This window comes from Mirounga leonina, unplaced genomic scaffold (assembly GCF_011800145.1).
Source record: "Mirounga leonina isolate KUSES-001 unplaced genomic scaffold, KU_Mleo_1.0 Mir_95, whole genome shotgun sequence".
Classification (NCBI taxonomy): domain Eukaryota; kingdom Metazoa; phylum Chordata; class Mammalia; order Carnivora; family Phocidae; genus Mirounga; species Mirounga leonina.
The window spans coordinates 5,559,686-5,579,760 of NW_023270865.1; the positions used below are offsets into that span (position 1 = coordinate 5,559,686).

At 46.1% G+C, this 20,075-nt stretch overlaps 1 protein-coding gene across 1 annotated transcript in view; it reads left to right on the forward strand.

Annotated features, from left to right (window-relative positions):
- The window catches only part of ADCY2 (adenylate cyclase 2), a 388,609-nt gene that overhangs the window by 193,768 nt on the left and 174,766 nt on the right, over positions 1-20,075 (forward strand). The window contains exon 4 of the mRNA XM_034998852.1: positions 15,208-15,357. Within this exon, the coding sequence (XP_034854743.1) occupies positions 15,208-15,357 (150 nt within the window). The remainder of the gene's footprint in view (positions 1-15,207; positions 15,358-20,075) is intronic.

Sequence of the window (20,075 nt, forward strand, 5' to 3'; positions counted from 1 at the left end):
CAGGTGTGGGTCCTGGGCACGTATATATCTTTTTAAACTGCCAGGTGGCTCTAAGGCACAGCCCATTTTAGTACCTTGCTGCAAGGAGCTCTTGTGAGGAAAGCACCTTGGTGAAGCCTTATCTTGCCTTTTCTATTCCTAAACACACATCAGAGGAGGTATTTGTATGGCAATTACAATTGCAGTGCGCTTTAAGATGGGAGTCTTCAGTTCCCTAAATGGAGCCCAGTTTGTGAGTGAAATTTGCATTTGTATGGGATCATGATGTTTTCATTAGATTCATTGTAACTATGAAAGATGGCAAAAGTCGCTTGCAGAATTGGGTGGGATTTATGTGCACTATCAAGTGGGAAATATACATAGATTAAGAAGGGTATATTTAAATCTGTGCCTGATGGAGCTAGAGATAAATTGGTATTAATTTGAAGAATGATGTCATCCATCAGAAGATGTGTCTCCCAGGGAAGCCGGTCTACACAGGTAGTCTGTCCACCTGGGAGCTTTCACTCCTACGGGGAGTGGCCTTCAGTCTGGAGAGTTCCGAAATGTAATCTTGTTAGTAAACCGAACTTTGCCGACCTTGGGAGGCTGACTTGCTCTAACAAAAGTGAAAAACAATGATATTTAATGTACTAATTTATCATGAGGATTATGACAGTCAGTAGATCACATAGTTTATGAAATTATCCCTTACCATTTCTTTACCAAGAAACCTCCTTTTCCAGAGGTCCCCATGAGCATGGAGATAGCACAGATGATGTTTAAGGCAATGTCTCTTGACTATTCTACATTATTACTCTCCTAAAGAGCCATTTTAGATACTTTTTTCCCTAACTAACCCCCCCCATGAAATTTTAGTACCACAGGAATATTGCATATTTATTTAAGTGATGTATGCATGCCTGTGCATTATACATTCAAAAAGTAATTTTCTTGGGCACCTGGATGGCTCAGTCGGTTAAGCATCCCACTCAATTTCCATGAGGGTCGTGATCTCAGGGTTGTGAGACTGAGCCCCACATCAGGCCCTGCAATGGGCATGGAGCCTGTTAAGATTCTCTCTCGCTCTCCTTCTGCCCTCCCTCCCTCTGCCCCCATGCTTGCTCGCACTCTCTCTCTCTCTCTCTCAAAAAAAAAAAGAAAAGAAAAAAGTAATTTTTCTTGCTTTCCCCAAGAAGTGATGCTTGCCCTCTGGGGGGTGATACAGCCCCCATTGAGAATGTGTGGTTTAAGACATCAGCTTCTGAAAGCCTTAAGTTCGCACCTCCGCAGGGGGGGATGCATCAGCCAGGTGGAAGGTACTAGAATCAGCTGACAAAATGCCATCTGCTCTGGATGGCACTGTTTTCATCAGAGACTGGCCTTTTTCTGTGCTTCCAGAATTGAAATCTTCACCACCTACTCACCCCCCCCCCTTTTTAACAGACATCTTTTCTTTAGATGTTTTAGTTTACCCAACAGATCAGAGTCAAATCTGCCCAGCCTAGGAGAGTGTCATTCTCTTTCAGGTGACAAAACACATATCTGCATTTTTTTTTTCAGTATAACTTTGATGGGACCATTCGGGGTCCAAATTCTTCATGTCTGTTCTAGTTATCATTTGCGTGGATTTACTGCGAGGACAAACCATAACCCTGATATTAAAGATAACATCTTACAAAACAACTGTGAAGCTTTATTTCCAAATATAAAAGGCAGAAAAAAAGGAGTGGATTGATCTAAGGTCAAAAAATCATGTTTAAATGTAAGCTCCATGAAGACAAGCAAGGATTTTTGTCTTTAATCTCAAAATTATAATCCCTGCACCTTGAACGGTTCCTGGCACATAGTAGGCCCTCAATAATACCTGTTAAATGAAAGAATATATTTTTATTCCATATATGAATTAGGATCTCTCCAATTCTGATGTCGTGAATCATATGGATATAAGGGATTATATTAATTCATTCAAAGAATATTTACCAAATGCACTTGATAATAGACCCTTTAGGAACTAACCAATATATACAAAAGGACATAAAATATATGGGATCCTTGCTATCCTGGAACAGAGAGTCCAGCCAGAGAGACAGGCAATAAGCAGATGAATAAATACAAATGATTGTGTTTTGGGGGCCAGTAATCTTGGAGGAGATAACTGGGTGTAATGCTGGTGAGTAACAGAGAGGCATTTGGGGAGCATACCGGGGAGGGGCTGACCTACAAGCCAGGGAGGAGAAGGACAGCCTCACTTGGGAAGAGGGGCAGGAAGGGGCTCTCCTGGGCCCAGAGAACTGTGTGCAAAGGCCTCTGGCCTGGAGCGATGAGGAAGTTGGAGGACCCCAAAGGAGGGCGTGGTGCCTAGAGGGGAGTTGGGGGTTAGCAGGGGAAGTTGAAGGTGCCTTAGGGCAGGGTGTAGATGGACTTTCAGGCAGACATTACAGTGCAGATGTCAGAAGCCGGATCTGGGCTAGAGGTCTGCCTTTGGGTATTGGTGTTGAAGAAGTCAGGTGCACGGATGACCCTTGGAGGGAGAAATCGGGGACCCACATGGAGCCCTGGAGAGTGGAACAGTGGAGTCAGAACGGGGAAGTCAGTGGGACAGGTGGACCCCAGGGAACATGGAGCCCCGGAAGCTGAGGGAGGTGGGGATTCTGGGCAGCAGGAGGTGACCAGGGGCTGGCCGCCGAGGTGCTCCTCAGGAATCATGTGAGGGAGTGAGGAGGGGAATGGAAGGTGGCCAGTGGCTTTGACGGGGGTAGTTCCCGTGGTGTCTTGGGGTTGCTACCTAGTTTGGAATGGAATATGGGGAGTCGGGGATCAAAGTAGTAGAAAGAGCTCAAGTAGACAAGCCTTTAAGAGTTGGTCACAAAGGAAAAATGAGAAATGGGGAAGGAAGGGTTTTGTGCGGTCAGGGGAGGGTACTGCGTGGTTAGGAGCAGCCTGGCTTGCTGTTGGGAGAAAGTCGGGAATGAACCAGAGCCCAGAATCCCCGTTGCCTGGGGACACTTGATAACCAGGGGTGATGGTCCAGGTCTGTGCAGTTCTCTTGAGCATGGAGGTTAAGAACTGTTTTTCTTCCATCTTGTGGAATTTGGTTGTCAGATTTCATCTAAACAGAGCAATTTCTAAATGCAGATTCTTTTTTTTTTTTTTTAAGATTTTATTTATTCATTTGAGACAGAGAGATACAGAGAGAGAACGAGAGCATGAGCAGGGGAGAGGCAGAGGGAGAGGGAGAAGCAGGGTCCCCACCCAGCCAGGAGCCAGGCGTGGGGCTCGATCCCAGGACCCCGGGATCATGACCTGAGCCGAAGGCAGACGCTTAACCATCTGAGCCACCCAGGCGCCCCTAAATGCAGATTCTTAAAACCAAATTGTTTCACCCATTTCGGAGCCATGTGGTTCTGAGGCTGGGCACGTGTTTTGTTTTGTTTTGTTTTGTTTTCTCATCGGCGTCTTTCCGAGCCATGCCTGTGGAAGTCCTTGAGCTGTGAGAAGTGTGCCCCCAGCAAGCACAGCAGGTTGAAGTGCGGGAGAGGAGGAAGGCAGCCCTCGGGACCACCTGACCGTGGGGCGCCCTGCACGGCGGCCTCTTCTCCTTTCTTGTGTAAAGACCATTTCTCAGGCTATTCTCTCTGTCTCTTAAACATTCAGTCAACTTTTGTGCTGCTCTATGTAATTTCATTCCCTAAGTAGTCTTATTCAATCATAAAGAAAGGCATGGCTGTGTTTCTCAAATAGTTAAAATAAATTGTGAGATGGTAAATATTGCTCTAATTGGTTAAGACCTGATTTATATGTGATACAAAATAAAGGGGACATCATGACTTATCAGCTAGGGTTTCCACCCTTTATTCTGAATACCTGGGGACTAGTCATCAAATAATTTTACTCTTGATTTTTCAGTGGACGAGGCAAGTTTATTTATGTAATGTGCCCACTGGAAAATGGAAGTGAAGATTCTTAACTTTTTATACTTGTTCTTTGGAGTTCTGGTAGCCTTGGATGGATTTCTCTTTCCTCCCTGGCTTGCAGTACTTCTTCACACCATCAGGAAGCAAGTTAATTCATCCCAGAAATGCACTTAGACTTGGAAACACTAGCGTTTTAAAATATGATCACGACAGTCCCAGATGAAGGTCGGGGCTTTCTTGCTTACTTTTCTTACAAGCTGAAAAAGTGCATGTGAAGTTCGCCGTCTGGAAACCATTGTAAATTGTCATTTCAGGAGACTTTCCCCCTCTTTTCTGGATGAGACCCTGGCTCATCGGGCTCATCATGGTTAGCTACTCTGAGCTGGATCTTCTAAAAACCTGCACAATAATACCTTCAGGTTGGGTTTATTTAGGAGAAGCAACCACCTTTGTGTAAGCTGCCAACAAGTCTCATAGATTTTTGGTCTAATCAAGTACACCTTTTCAGAGTTTACGAAGGAGAAAATACGTCGCATGCCCCATCATGATTTTAGTAACACTTCCAATTCTGTTGAGTTAATGAATTATTTATTTTGTTGAAACTGTAGTTCATTAGTGAAGACAGAGCAGGAATTATGAGTGGCAGTGCTGAATCGGAATCCAACGGTTGTGAAGTTAACACAGTGCTCCCGAGGGCCCATCATAAGTCCCTGGGTCTTATAAGAATGAAACAAAAATAGTATATTTTGTTTGAAAATATATGTTGTTTTTTTCCCCCCAACAATTACTAGGTTGTCAGGTCATAATACTTAACTTCTCTGGACATTACTACTTAATAAACAATACTTTGGGGTATTTCCTTTGCCCTAGGAATGCTATGAAAAATTCATGAGATGCTACGAGTATTGTGAAACAGGGACATTTGGGAACGTCTGCATTTGTGGTTTTAGTGGCTTAAATTTTTGCAAGGAAAATTTTGTAATAATGTTGGAAGAAGTATGCTCCACTCATCGTAAGTCTCCCTTCAACCACTGCACCCTTCTCGCATAAAGACAGCTAGCTGTGAGCACCCGTGATGGCATCATCCGGGATCCCCCCCGAGCCTCGCAGCTGTCGCTGCAGACTCACTGTCCCGTCATGACAGGCTTGCTTTGTGTCACCTGTGTTTGTTTGCTTGCTTTGTTGACTTTTAGGGTTGGTTTGTTTTATTGCATTTCTTCCAGTGACGTTGATTTCATGGGAAGGAGGTACAACATTCAGTTGATCATAAATGAATGCTCAATAACGTTGGTTGAACGAAGGGATGTAATGAATGTCTCATCTCCGTTCCTGTTAAACCATCATCCACTGTGTGTGGCATTTCTGCAAAAGAACGACCAGCCCCAAATGTCGAAGGAATGCACGTTTTAATGTCTCAGTGGCTCCTCTGGCAATTTATAAATAATGTATTTTTAAAACTCAACATCCTGTTATTATGGACTGAGCGGTGCCTCCCCTGCCCACAAAATAATTAGTATGTTGAAGTCCCCACCTCCAGGACCTCCGAATGTGACTGCATGTGAAGACAGGGCATGTGAAGGTGATAAAGTTAATAGGAGGTTATTTGGGTGGGCTCTAGTGCAAGCTGCCTGGAACCCTGTAGGAAGAAGAGGTTAGGACCCACAAGGAGACCCAGGGCCACGTGTGGAGAAGCTCACACAGAGAAAAGATTGTGCAGGGACACAGCTAGAATGAAACACGAAGACCCTTTCTAAGCCAGGGAAAGGCCTCAGGGGAAGCCAAACCTGCGACACCTTGATCTCACTTCCAGCCTCTCATGGGAACATTGATGTCTGTTGTTTCAGCCACCCATCTGGGATGTTTTGTCACGGCATCCCAACTGACTACTACATGTTTAGCGAAGTGCACTCTTTTTTATTATGGTCCTTGCGTGCTGCCACCTGGGAAGACTGCTGGACTCGTGGTCGTTTGGGAAAACAAAAGATGCTTCCTGGTGATTTGGGCCAAACGAATGGATAGTCTCTGGTTGAAATTGACCAGAAATCAAGATCTGGTGTCGATGGCACTAAAAGCGTGTCTTTGCATTCTTACAGAACACAGTGCTCAGGCTGGATCTGAATTTGGTGGGGTTACAATTCCATTCATGCCAACACGATACTGAGTTTTAAAGACAGATCATTTAGAAATTATCAGAGAGTCCACCGAAGCGTTAAAACATTCATTCCTTCGACATTTGGGGCTGGTCGTTCCTTTGTAGAAATGCCACACACAGCTGGTGATGGTTTAACATGAGCTGAGGCGAGACGTTCATTACATCACTTCCTATAGAGTAGGAGAGGGGAAAACACTCTGGGGAGAGACTGTCTTTAAGTTCATATCGGCCTTTTCTTCTATTAAAAGGGAAGCTGCTAACAGTTCTCACCTCCCATAATTGGTATCATTAAGAAAACATCTAAAGTTTAGTTGGTAATAGGGCATTTTTTGTTTTCCTATTCACAAAAGATTTCAGTTTATGCATCCAGGCAGTGACTTATCTTTTTTTAATCACAGTGTGACTTTGTGGAACATTTTTTGCCCTTACTAAAAAGGGCATTCCAATTCAAAAGTAGACCTTCTGAATCACAGTGCTCGTTGTGTTTCTCCTGTATTTGGAGTCTTGTTTTCGCAGGAGTTTGCAATCCGTTGCCTCTCTGTGAATGCACTCGCTTAATGTCACGTTTAAGTTCACGCCATCCCTGTGTTGCTATGCCTCTTCCCTAGGGAGTTGTCCCACTGTTGTCACGTTATATTTGATATCTCCATTCAGGTCTGTTTATCTTCATAAAGTGTCCTCTTATTCAATCATAGTCAGAGGGTGCAGTGCGCTTGGTTTGTTTAATTCTAAATTTACCTACCATTGTGTGGGTTATAACAGGACTGGAGCATGTCAGAGACCATCAGGGCAAAACTGCCCCACGAATCCACAAAAGGCATGCCTCCCTTCTGGTGCACTGTGTTCCTTGGAAGGAAATCTGTATCTCACACGTGTGCCATGAAATAGAATTATCATTTCATCTTGAACGAAGACGCACAGACTGAAGGGCCTGATAGCCTCGGTCATTTTTGTTGTTTGAATTTGAATGCCTGTTGGCTTTTAAATTTTTTAATGAGTGGGTACAGATCAAACATGTTGCCCATAAAGTGGTGGTGAATGGAGAGAATTTTGTATGGTGTTTAAATGAAGCTGGATTTCATTGTTTCAGATTAATTAGAGGATCTAAATTAATGACACTCTAAAGTGTTAAATTTTCTTTTTTTTTTTTTTCATGTTTAAGTTCTCAGAAATCACCAGAATTAAGCAAATTGTTGTATATTGCTTGGTGCAGATCCTTAGGAAAACTGATTTAAGATTAGTAAAATTTGAGTTTAATTAGTAGATAATTACATATTTCTGAAGTTGTGAAAAGCACTGAGACATATCGCTTAAAATGTGTTCTGTTATGTGTGTGTGTGTGTCATTACATATGGGAGAGAGAGTTTGGGAAGATTCAGAGACCTGTAATTAATAGCCGTTTGGACCATCCAGGACCATCTGGTCCCTTGAGTTTCTGAAAGCAGAGTGGAATCTCTTTGGGATAATTAACCTTCTGACACTTTGGACTCCTAAAGACCATGGTGGTAATGATTTCTATGGGGTATTAGCCGAGATATAAAGTTCAGTTAATCATTGATTGGGTGATTAACAAAATGTCAGGTGTAATCAGCCAAGTGTCACTGTACCAGCAGGCTGGGTGGCAGGAGACAGGGTCAGGACCAGACAGAGATGAGCTTTGTCATCAGGTGCTCTCGGAATTGGACTTGGAGCTCTGTTGACACTGAAGGGAGTGGGGAGAGAAATGTCTGATAGCATTGCTCTGGAGAAATGGCCTGCAAAATTGGTCACAATACAAAGGAAACGAGGGGCCCCACTTTGGAAGCCAGAGAAATGTGCATTGTGAGTTATAGTAGTAATGTGGCTCCCTCCTTCCCATACAACTTACTTGTTTGGTCTCCTCTCTTGCCTTCGTGGAGAGGAGCTAAGCCCTGAATGCTACGATTGTTCCATGTCAAAGATAGACAAGAGAATAAACAGTGTGACAGTGCCCTCCTCTGCAGAAAGGAGAGTGAGTTATAAATCTCCATGGAGGAGGCTGGTGTAGTCTTTTCCCACAGAGTTCAGAAAATTGGAAACTCTGTGTTTTGTCTCTTTTTTGTTATTCTCAACTGTTCATCAAGCCAACCTCATCCCCATCTATTTCAGCTCTGTAGACGCTGAGCTCAGAAGCACAAGTTTGGTTTTCTGCTTGGTTAAGTCAGCTTTCCCTTCTTGGGAAGCCATGTTCTCAATGACTTTCATTGTGGGAGGAACTTTCTGTCAAGGTCTTGAGTATTTTTTTTTTATTTTTATTTTTTTAAAGATTTTATTTATTGGGACGCCTGGGTGGCTCAGTCGGTTAAGCGTCTGCCTTCGGCTCAGGTCATGATCCCAGAGTCCTGGGATCGAGTCCCGCATCGGGCTCCCTGCTCCGCGGGGAGCCTGCTTCTCCCTCTGCCTCTGTCTCTCTGTCTGTCTCTCATGAATCAATAAATAAAATCTTTAAAAAAAAAAAAAAAAGATTTTATTTATTTATTTGGGAGAGACAATGAGATAGAGCATGAGAGGGGGGAGGGTCAGAGGGAGAAGCAGACTCCCTGCTGAGCAGGGAGCCCGATGCGGGACTCGATTCCCGGACTCCAGGATCATGACCTGAGGTGAAGGCAGTCGCTTAACCAACTGAGCCACCCAGGTGCCCTGTCTTGAGTATTTTCTAGGCTCATCTCTTCCTTTTGGCTTATGATGAGCTGATGGTACACTTCTGAGATGAGCAAGAGTCTCAAGCGTCCCCCCAGTTTCATCTACCTGTGATACTGGACTTAAGCCCCATCTACGTATGAGATACTGTATCCTTCAACCCAAATGTGGCTGGAAAAATAACACGATGTGTGCTATTCAAAAAAATTTAATAATAACATGTAATATAAAAGAGAATAATGACAGTAAAAGTCACAACCAACAGTACTGTCTGTTTTCAGTGGCCATTTCCATAGGAAATCAAATTGCATCAAATCACCTCCTGATTTTCAATTCCAGTCTTGAACTCAGAGCCCTATAACACCCATGGTTGAGGTGGTGGGTCTCTTGGTTTCCATTACACCTTTCTGTCTTAGCGTGCTTGGGCTGTCGTAATATAACACCGCCACCTGGGTGGCTCAGACTAGACACTGATTTCTTAGTTTTGGAGGCTGGGGCATCCCAGATCAAGGTGCCTGATGACTCAGCTCCTGGTGAGAGTTCTCCTGGCTTACGGATGGCCCCTTCTCCCTGTGTCTTCTCATGGTGGAGAGAGAGGGCCCTGGTCTCTTCCTCTCTCAGCCTGTTTGAGAGCTCTGTTACGGGAAATTCTACCCGATCATTTTCTCTCCCGAGCAAGAGCGTTTTATTTAAGACAAATTTGATGCTTATGAGATGCAGCGAGCTTGCTGAATATTCATTTGCAGCTCTTTTCATCACGTTCTTGTATTCCTTTTATTTTCTTTTGACTTATAATTAGTGTTTTTGCATATTGATGATCTGCTCTGTCTTAAACTGATGACCTATTTCAAATGCTATAGTGTCCTTTCTCCTTCAACCCTGTGCTATTAATTCATGGTGAAATCATGTCCTTAAGTGATGCTGATCCTCTCATTCCCAGAAGACTGCCCTTAGCACACGTGTACATCTGCCATCCTGTGGGGGCATTGTAGTTTGCAGCCCCTACCCCTAAGATTAAGAGCAGGAATATTGAACTCTTTAAAATGCATAAAATCTCAGAGTTACAAAGTTTCTGAGTGGTCACCTAAGCCACATGGTAATTTCTCAGATGTTTAAGGTCAATGAACTCACGTACTTGAATGTTCTCCTCTCAAGTGAGGTAACGCTCAGGTCCTTTGCTCTTGGTCACATGATCCATTAGAAGCAGCTAGACCCCTCCTCTGCCCCAGTGTTACTTTCCTTTGAACATACACAGATGCATCATCATCCCCACTTAAAAGCTCCGTGGACAGGTGGCCTCCAACACCCAGCCACTTAAAATAACTTAAATGATCAAAGTGCTTTATAGCATAAGATACAGATGCTTTATAAAGGAAAAAAAAAAAACAAAAAACTATGAGCTTCTTACAATATAACACATCTCTTCAGAAATTCCCTGGAAATACCTTCCCCACGCCCTAGCAGAGGGTCGGATCACGCTGGACAAACCTGCCTGACCCATATGACCTGGGGCAGTGTGGGATGGGGCAGGAATAATCCTGAGAGCCTCGCCTGCATGGGGACCTACCCTCCAATCTCTTAACTCTTTAGACCATTTCTTTGCCTCTAAAATGAAATAATAAAACTTGTCCATCCTCCTGGTGGTTTTATCTTCTGGGCTCTCTTGAGGATGAAAAGATGCAAGGTATGTTTGGATTTTTCAGTTCTGAGAATCTCTGAGCAGCATTGCTGGATGACCCCACTTACAAGAAGGTGCGGTGGGGAGCGGCTGGGCTGACCATCTTGGCAGCACGCAGCTCCATCCCGGATCCTTCAAGGCCCGGTTTGACCTTTCGGGGTAAACTTTTCACTGATGCTTTCACCCTCAACAAATTTTTTTCTTCCAAGACATCTCGTGGGAGGCCATGTTCCCTCTCCTGTTTTCTGACAGATGCAAAAGTAGCTAAATGGAGCAACAAGATAAAAGAAGGCATCACGATGGTTTGATGTTATAAAACAAATCCAGCGTTGCTGAAAATGGGGTTTCTCATCGTGTTCTGCCTAACAGTTTTCTAGAAAATAAAATGCTGTGATATTATTTTTGCAAAGACCATTTTAACTGAATCACTTCCTTGGTGCCCTCGGTTTTATACAAAATCATTATGTGAATGCACCCTTTTGAAAGAAAGGTACTTTAGGACATCAATCACGTTTGTAAATTTCTGTAGTTATTTTTTTTTTTTAAAGATTTTATTCATTTGAGACACAGAGATACAGAGAGAGAGAGAGAGAAAGCATGAGCAGGAAGAGAGGGAGAGGGAGAAGCAGGCTCCTCGCTGAGCCAGGAGCCCAATGTGGGGTTCGATCCCAGGACCCTGGGATCATGACCTGAGCCGAAGGCAGACGCTTAAACATCTGAGCCACCCAGGCACCCCAATTTCTGTAGTTATTAAAATGCTGGGGCCAGTTCTGTTAATCTTAAAGAGTACTGTATTTTGGGGTGAAACCAGGTATCAGAAAATTTAATTCATTTTTTCCATCAGAAAAAAATATACCATATTTGACTTGACATTAAAACTCTTAGTTTTTTATTTATTAGTTATTATTATTTCTTAAGCGTTTCCCTTTGCATATCCAAATAAAAGTTGGTGAATACATTCTCTCCACCTGTCTGTAGCCAGGAGGCGTTGCAATTCCGTGTCGCTCGAAGCAGTGCAACATCCAGAATGACCCGCAAGCTGGCTTTTCCTTCGGTTCCGGGACATGCAGATTTGCCAACACGCGGTGTCAGGCTGGAACCGAGGAAGCCGCACTTGTCTTTCAGGAGCCCCCCTGTCCTCGGACAGACAGGCTCCCCTTGTAGAATGTGGGGGGCGCTTCCTAGGAGACAGGAAGCGTTTGCCTGGTGACGACACTGGCGATGGGCAAGGGCCCAGTGGGCCTGCGGGAGACCCCGGCTTTCGCCTGCGGGTGCGGTCCAGACGCGACCGCTCCAACGCGGGCCTGGGCTGGAGGATGAGGTCATGCGGCCCAGTGACGGTTGCTCAGGGAGACGGTGCTGGAGTGCAGCAGGTGTCCCGGATGGGCGAGGCGGCCTGTTGCCCTCGCCATGCCGGTGAGTGGGAGGAAGTGACTACAGTCGTAAAGAGCTGTGGCACTTGGGGCCAGTGGTTCTGCCGCGAGAGGGGCCCCACGCACCTGCCTCACAATGGACGCACGGTATTGGTGGCTCAAGTGGAAGCTGAGAACTTGGGGTCAAAGGGTCGCATCCCTCTGGGGGCCGCACAGCCTCCGCCATCAGGTGGGGGGGTTGGCAGGGACCACAGGTGTCCCCACAGCAGGACTGTGGGGTGGGGCCGCCCACCCATGGGGCCACACAGCACAGCTGCCCCACTCTGGGGCCCGGGGGGATTCAGAGGAGTTAACGGGGGTCCTCAGCAGAAGACAGGAGAAGGCAGGACTCACCGTCCCAGTGGGTGGCTCTGGGTTTGCGAGAGAAGGGCCCCCCGTTCCCGCACCCTGCTGAGGGGGCTCCCGGGGACAGCTGATGGTGTCATCGGGCTCTGTTGCTTATATTTGGTTCTCATTTTGGAGGAACCCACTTCCTGAAATGTTGACATTTCTGCTTTGAAGGCATTTTTTTAAGGAGAACAAGAAAAATCTCCCCTAGATAATCACTTAACTTATTGTTCCAGCTGTACCTAATAAGGAAAGAGAGCATCTTCGAATTCTGAGCAGTCTGGTTTGTGTTGGCTTTCCTCATTGTCTGCATTCTGTGGTGCACCGTCCTTCAAAGCAAGTCCAGCAGTGACGAAGTTGGGAGAATCTAGCAAATAGACGGTCATTTCGCAGAAGCAGAGGAAGGCAGGGCCGAACTAACAGTGCGCCGAGGGCAGGACGCTGACATTGACCCCGTCAGCTAGAGGAGGCCTCCTCCTGCGGGGGGAGCCAGGACTTCCCGAGCGAGCGCTCTGCTCACGTGACTGACGTTCACAGAGGTGACGGGTGCAAGTGTGGCTACGGGCACGGTTAGAAACGTTTGCTGCCCCCACTCTCTGGGCCGGGGCTCACACTTACACGCCCAGCACCAGCACACACGCCTCCCACTCAGACCACGGCGTGTCATATATGCACGTCATTTGTCACACCAGAGATGTGCACAGCACATGCCCATGTCATGCAGAGCCACACGTGACGTGTGGAGTGACATGCATAGCGTGCCCGCAGACATCACACAAACCACATACCGTAACACAGGTCCATCCCACACGGCACCCAGGGACGTGTCCGAGGTATGTATGTGTCACATGCATGTATCACACGGACAGATCACGCATGACACACACTTTGTACGCGTGCACACATGACAAATAACTCACATACACACATCAGCTGTGTGCACATCAGACAGACGGCGATACCCAGAGTTCATGCTTGAATCACCCGTTCTACAGCAGGAGGATGAGGTTGCCTAAAAGGACATTTTTGGGGGCTGCTGTGAGCGCGAGGGCGAGCTGTGGGAGCTCTCCGCCTCCTGGATCTGTGGGCTTGATGGACAACTGGAAGGCCCTTCTGGTCTGAACAGCCCTTCCCCCGCTTCTGCGGAGTGTCTGTTCACAGGGAGGAGCTCATCATATCACCCTTCCCATGTCTCACCCTGTCCTGCTTTGCCCTCCATCCCCAAAATGGGTTTCCCGGGGCTTGAGGAGCCCTGTTTTCCACCTGTATTCAGAACCTACGGAGAGTGAGGCAAAGACATCAGGTGGATGGAGACCAGGATATCCCCTTTGCTACCGTTAACAGCTGTTGGGAGATATGGCTTGGATCTGGGCCACAGGGACGTGACACCGTTGCCCTGAATCACCCCACCTCCTCCTGCTCCCAGCACTGGGGTGTGAGGGTCCATAGGCTCCGCTAGCTGAGAACAGAGGGGCTGAGGGAGGGCCCCACTGAGAGGAGCAGAAGCTTGGCTCATGGGGTCCAGATCCTTCTCCCAGCCTCTCCAATCAGGTAATCGGTAGGAGCAACAAGCTGATGTTAGTGGGAGGTTCTCAGGGAAGAATGCAGGGCTTCTGGAAGCTGATGCCCTGCCTTTGTTGTAAAAGCCATTAGTGCCCTATTTGGTGAGACATGAGGTCATGTGGAGGAGGGGGCGATGGGGCGCTTTATCCAGGTGTGGCCACCCACCCTCTGACCTGCAAGTCTTGCCCTGAACACGTAAGAGTGAAACCCATACGACTCCGGTTTATACATCACTACCACCTGCTCTGTGTGAATAGTGTGCTATGTAAAAGTACACATTGAAAAGACAGTGCCCTACGCTGGGGGTGAGAATAGAAATGGGATGTTTCCTTAGAGCCGTTTCACAAAATGTATCGAGAACTTAAAAATAGTCATGGCTTTTGACTCCGTGTGTTTCACTAATCGACCTAAGGAAAAGATGAAGCGTGGAGTCAAAGCTTTATATGTCACGGTGATCGCTATTGCAGTATGCCAATGCAAGGAATATTAATAGAGTAAGTGTCACATCGTATGAATAGTATGAATAAAACTAAATTATTGCGCAGTCATAGAAGTGAATGTTATCCAAGCATTCAGAATCCTGTTGGCACAGAATGTTTATGACCTGAAAAAAATCTGATCTAATATAAAATTAAAAAAAAAAAAAAAGTAAAACACTGCATTCAGAATGAATTCGGTCCTATTGGAACAAGATGGAGGTCTTGGCCAAACAAAGTTTGGCAATAGTTTGGAGAATGCAGAGGGACATGGAGTGGGGGTGAGGCCATATGGACAACAAGGCGTTCTTCTGGGGCAGGACTATTATAGGTTCTTTTTAGTTTTTCTTTGGATTTTTCGGTTTTCCCCCCAAATTTTTGTGGACCTGACTTTTTATCGTCAAAAGAGTAGTGATTTATATGGTTTGAGAGTCTACCATATTCCTATATAGACAGAAGTTAGTAGGGACTATCACTCACCCAGGCTCAGTGAGTACAGTTTTGGTGTGAGAACAGCCTGGATCAGTCACCTGTTACTGAAACAATGCTGTGTAACAACCACAAAATCCCAGTGACACACAGTAGTTAACTGTGGGCTGTCTGGTTGGCTCTGTTCCATGGATCTTTCATCTTTTTGGGACCAGTGGGCTAGCCAGAGCATGTTCTTTCTCATGAAGCACAGGAGAGCCACCCAAAAACATGCCAGGCCTTCTAAGTCTGGGCTGGATCTGGCACTCATTTGCCCCCTGCCCATTGCATTAACCACAGCAAATCACATGGCTGAGCCCCAAGAGAAGGGAGGGACTGCAGAGTCATCCATCAAAGGGCATGGATCCAAGAAGGGGCTTGAATCCCTGAAGGCAATAGCTGTTTCCTTTAAGCAAATAAAAATGTGAGTTTGGAAACAAATGAAATTGACTTCCCGCAGAGTCATCTCTTGCTGGTGCTAATGTGCATTCCGTGATTGTTGTGTTCCCGAGTTAGCAACACTCGCCCTCCTGAGTGGCTCTTTCTGTCTTTTTAGATCCTGGCTAATGTGATCATTTTCATCTGTGGGAACCTGGCGGGAGCCTACCACAAGCATCTCATGGAGCTTGCCCTGCAGCAGACCTATCAGGACACGTGCAACTGTATCAAGTCTCGGATCAAACTGGAATTTGAAAAGCGTCAGCAGGTAAAATGCATTTTTCTGTTAATACTGAGTATGCAGTTCGTTCATCATGGGCATCAGGAAGGATCTGGAGCCTCTGCTTGCCCATGCTCGGGGGTGGCATCAGCAGACCTAGACCCAGTGACCCCAGGATCCCCCACATGCTGGCACCACACCACCTGCCATCAACACGTGGCTGGGGACATTCCAGTAAGAGTAATAATTAATAATAATAATAACACTTTGCTGAGACTCTCGCTTTTGGTGACAACACAGTGCTCTGTTACAGCGTTTACCCTAGCTAACATCTGAGCCTCCTCCCTCTGTGCCTCCCAGTGCTTCCCACAACGCCTGTTGTCCACATGGCAGCAAGTAACCAGAATCGTCCCTGAGGGAGGTGATAGGAGCTGGGGTGGAGGGTCCAGCAGGGAGCTCATTGTCGTGACGGGGACTGTTCTGTGGTGACCAGTGTGCATGGAAACGCACATGGGTTATGACAAAGCATTGGAAAAGTGAGAGGAAGAGGAGTAGGACGTGTGGCAAGCAAAGCCACGGTGTCATCAAGGATGGTGGAGAGCAGGGGAAGCAGCTATGCTTTGGAGGGGAAACCATAAATGCACAAGGGGCCCTGTCTTTAACGTGCTGGACTTCAGGCGATGGCGGGACAGCTCATGACTGGCTTTGTTATTCCTGGGTTTGTGTATCGTCACCAGGGAACCCAGCTCCCGTCTAGAAAGGTGACCCTCTCTAGAGGCCCCTCTGTGAATACCCCCCCCCCCCCCGAGAGCATTAGTCACGGGGCCCATGCTGTACACTCAGCATTTGGCACATAGAAGATGCTTCGTGATTATTTGTTAAGTTGTGCTGCGTTCGTCCATTCTACGAAATTTCACCAAAGCGTATCAGGGTGGTGGCAGTGAAAAAGCGTCCTTTCAACTTTGATGCTAGACTTTTATTCGTGTATAGACTGAAGAAGAGTGATCGAATTCCTTTTTGAAAACAGGGATTTCGGGCGCCTGGGTGGCTCAGTTGGTTAAGCGACTGCCTTCGGCTCAGGTCATGATCCTGGAGTCCCGGGATCGAGTCCCGCATCGGGCTCCCTGCTCGGCGGGGAGTCTGCTTCTCCCTCTGACCCTCCTCCCTCTCATGCTCTCTGTCTCTCATTCTCTCTCTCTCAAATAAATAAATAAAATCTTAAAAAAAAAAAAGAAAGAAAGAAAACAGGGATTTCAGTTCATTCACTCAACAAAGATTGAGCGCCTGTCAGGCGTGATTCCAGGCACTGGGAGTGTGGCTGTGAGCTTTGCATTCTCACCGGTATTATTACCAGGTCTCATAGTTAATGTTTAGAAAGCATCTTGTGGGGACACCTGGGGGGCTCAGTTGGTTGAGCGTCCGACTCTTGGTTTCGGCTCAGGTCATGATCTCAGTGTCGTGAGATCGAGCCCCGCATCGGGCTCTGTGCTCAACACAGAGTCTGCTTAAGACTCTCTCTCTCCCGGGGCGCCTGGGTGGCTCAGTCGTTAAGCGCCTGCCTTCGGCTCAGGTTATGATCCCAGCGTTCTGGGATCAAGCCCCGCATCGGGCTCCCCGCTCGGCGGGAAGCCTGCCTCTCTCCCCTCCACTCCCCCTGCCCGTGCTCCTCTCTCACTGTGTCTCTCTGTCAAATAAATAAATAAAATCTTAAAAAAAAAAGACTCTCTCTCTCCCTCTGCCCCTCCCTCCCCTGCACTCTCTCTCTCTCTCTCAAATAAATAAATCTTTAAAAAGGAAGCATTTTCTGTTACAGCATGTATAGCAAAGGCATTTAGGGACAAATGTTTAGTTCTTTGATTTCTATGCATCTCAAACTCTGGATTCAACCTAAAGAAGTATAGACAGTTGTTAACTTGGGACCATTATCTAGTATGTTTTCATTTACCTATGTTCAGTAGTATTTTAAATCTGGGTTCTACAAAATTCCACAGTTTCGACAACAGTCCTTAGGGTTCATGACTGTTTTCTCTGTAGAGTCCCGATGTTTTAGGATAGATGGTTTCCTTTTTCAAAAAACAGCAGGGACTCTATCAGGATGTCCTGACAGACACATTTAACTTTCTGTTCCATCACCTCCAAAATCCACTTCAAAATCGCACCAAGGCTGAGGGAACTGACATTCCAAGTAGACAGATTATATAACCTAATATTTATAGTACCAGCTCTGACAAAAGCAGTAAGTCAGGCTACCGACCTCGTCTGCAGTACATACTTCTCTGAAGAGTCCTTGAGCAACCAGAACCCGGGGTCAGCCTTTCACAGTGGCTTCCAAGTTGTCCGATGCCACACAGTGACCTTAGTGGCCCGGGAGTTAGAGCGGTGGCGTCCTGTGTGCTAGAGAATTTGTGGGGCCATTGTGAGAGTGTTATAAGGCATTATAAGGGCATTTACTAGCTTTTTACAAAGGAACCTTTTAAAAAATAAGTAAAGAGAAGAGGGACACTTTGAAAGAAGAAGAAGACCTTGTAGTAAAGATGTTTAATAAAATTATAATCTGACACCAAAAATGTGTTTTGCTGTTGAAGTTGGGAACCCGCTTCCAGGGTCTGGTGCCCAGAACGTGGTACTTTTCTTGTTAGGGCTTCGGAAAATGTGTTTCTAGAGTTAGAATGAATGCTCGTTCTCTCTTCAGACTGGCTTGTAATTAAGTGGGAACAAAAACTTCTCTTAGTTAATAACATCAGTCAGACACGATCTGATAGATGTAAGGAAATACATACAAATTAGCCAGTGGCAATCTGTGTGTCCTTCACACAGAGGGTCAGCCCCTGAGACAGCTGGTCCTGGTACAGCTGCAGACCAAATGGAGTCCACGGGATCCACATGTCACTTCCTGCCCAGCCTCTGTCACAAACCGTCTTTGCTTCATCCATAGTCACTATGGCAAAGGGCAGTGTCCTTCAAACTGCTTCATTCAAGGACCGGGGTGCGTGCTGAGCAAAAGAATTTGCTTCAGCATCTATAAGGATAAAATAAGTGCCATCTATTTTAGTATTCTACACCGGCAGCTGCCTCAGAGGGAGCTGATGCTCCCAGAGGCTGCGCAGCCGCCATCTTGGCTGAGCAGTCGCCATCTTAGTCGTTCCTGAGCCTGTTTCACAGCGTCGCCCAGCGTTGACCTTACTCCTTGGAGAGGAAAGCCAATGTCAGGTGAGCCCAGCAAGCCTCACGCCGACAACCCCGCTGGGGTCTGTAGCAGCTGATGCTGTTGGGAGGTGTCTAGGAATTCTGAAACCTTTTCAACCTCGCTCCGCTCTTCGCTTTCTTTTCTTCAGATATTGTGGTAGTTTCCCTAGATGCAAATGAGATGAATTTTTAGAGACTAAAAACCATGTTTGAATAAAGTGACTATTTGTGCTGTAAGATTTGGGGAGATGAGAGAATGAAAAATGTTTGCAGAGATTTGCTCAGAGTTATATTCTTGCCCTGAAAGTGCTCTCACGTGGAAACACTAAAAGCTATGATTTTTTTTACCAGGTGGGAGAGGTAATGCATTAGCATCAGGGCCACCGTTGGGGCTAGAAGGTATTTTCTCGGGGAGTTTTGACTTTTGTCTTAAGTCTCAATCCTGCAAGAAACGCCACAGCCATTTCTTGAGCACTGTGTCCGTGAAATAGAGGGTTCTTTATCAAAGCTGAGAAAACAGCAAGTGTTTTTCCCCAGAGTCTGTAATGGACTCTCCGGAATTGATGAGAGCTGGATTCAGAGCAAAACAAGAACTTTCTCTCCTAACCGCATGGGCAGTGGAAATAAATTTTGCCTCTGTAGTCATAAAAACTGGATTTGCTTTTTTAATGGAAAGAAAATAAACCCTCTTCCATGTATATGTTGTCTTTGTTTTAAAGTAATGTGATTCAGAGAGTTTTTACATGGCGTCCCTTCATCTGGAACCATGCTGTAGATTGGATAAGACAAAATTTGCATTCCAGTAGAAAGCACGGGTCAAGCCAGGCACAGACAGGCCCTGGTAAACTGGGATCTGTACCCCGGAGGGGGGACGGGATGGGTTAGGGAGCCAGTAGGCTTCCTGGCTCTCCTTGGGGACCAGTTGTTTTTCCTCTGTGCAAACTTCAGTGGAATAAGTAACTGGTCCTTTTGTGTTCATGGCTGGGTAGATAATGAACGCACCCATGTTTATCCTAGTATGATAGCAGGTCATATTAGGGCATTGCAGATCGTGTTACGTAAGTCATTGAAGATGCCAGGAAAAGTGTTGTTGGAGTGGTTTTAGATTTGGGCTGCTACATTTGGTCTGTTTTCATGAGGGAAAGGAGAAAAGAAGGAACTATTTTTGTTGTTGTTGTTTTGAGTCTTTGTAATGTACCAGGTAGTCTCTTTAGTACTTTACATATATTGTATCCATTTCCTGTTGCTGCTGTAACAAATTACCACACATGTAGTGGCTTAAAATAGAACAGATTTATTCTCATCATTAGAAGTTAGAAGTCCAAAATCAGGCTCATGAGCTAAAGTCAAAATATTGGCAGAGCTGGCTCCTTTGAGAGGCTTTGAGGGAGAATCTGTTTCCTTGCCTTTTCAAGTTTCTGGAGCCTGCCATGACTCCTAGTCCCTCCGTCCATTTTCAAATTCAGCAGCATAGAATCTTCTAGTCTCCCTCTCGTCTCCTAGCCTCCCCTCCCCTCCCCTCCCCCCTCTTCTCTCCCCTCCCCTCCCCCCTCTCCTCTCCCCTCCCCTTCCCTCCCCTC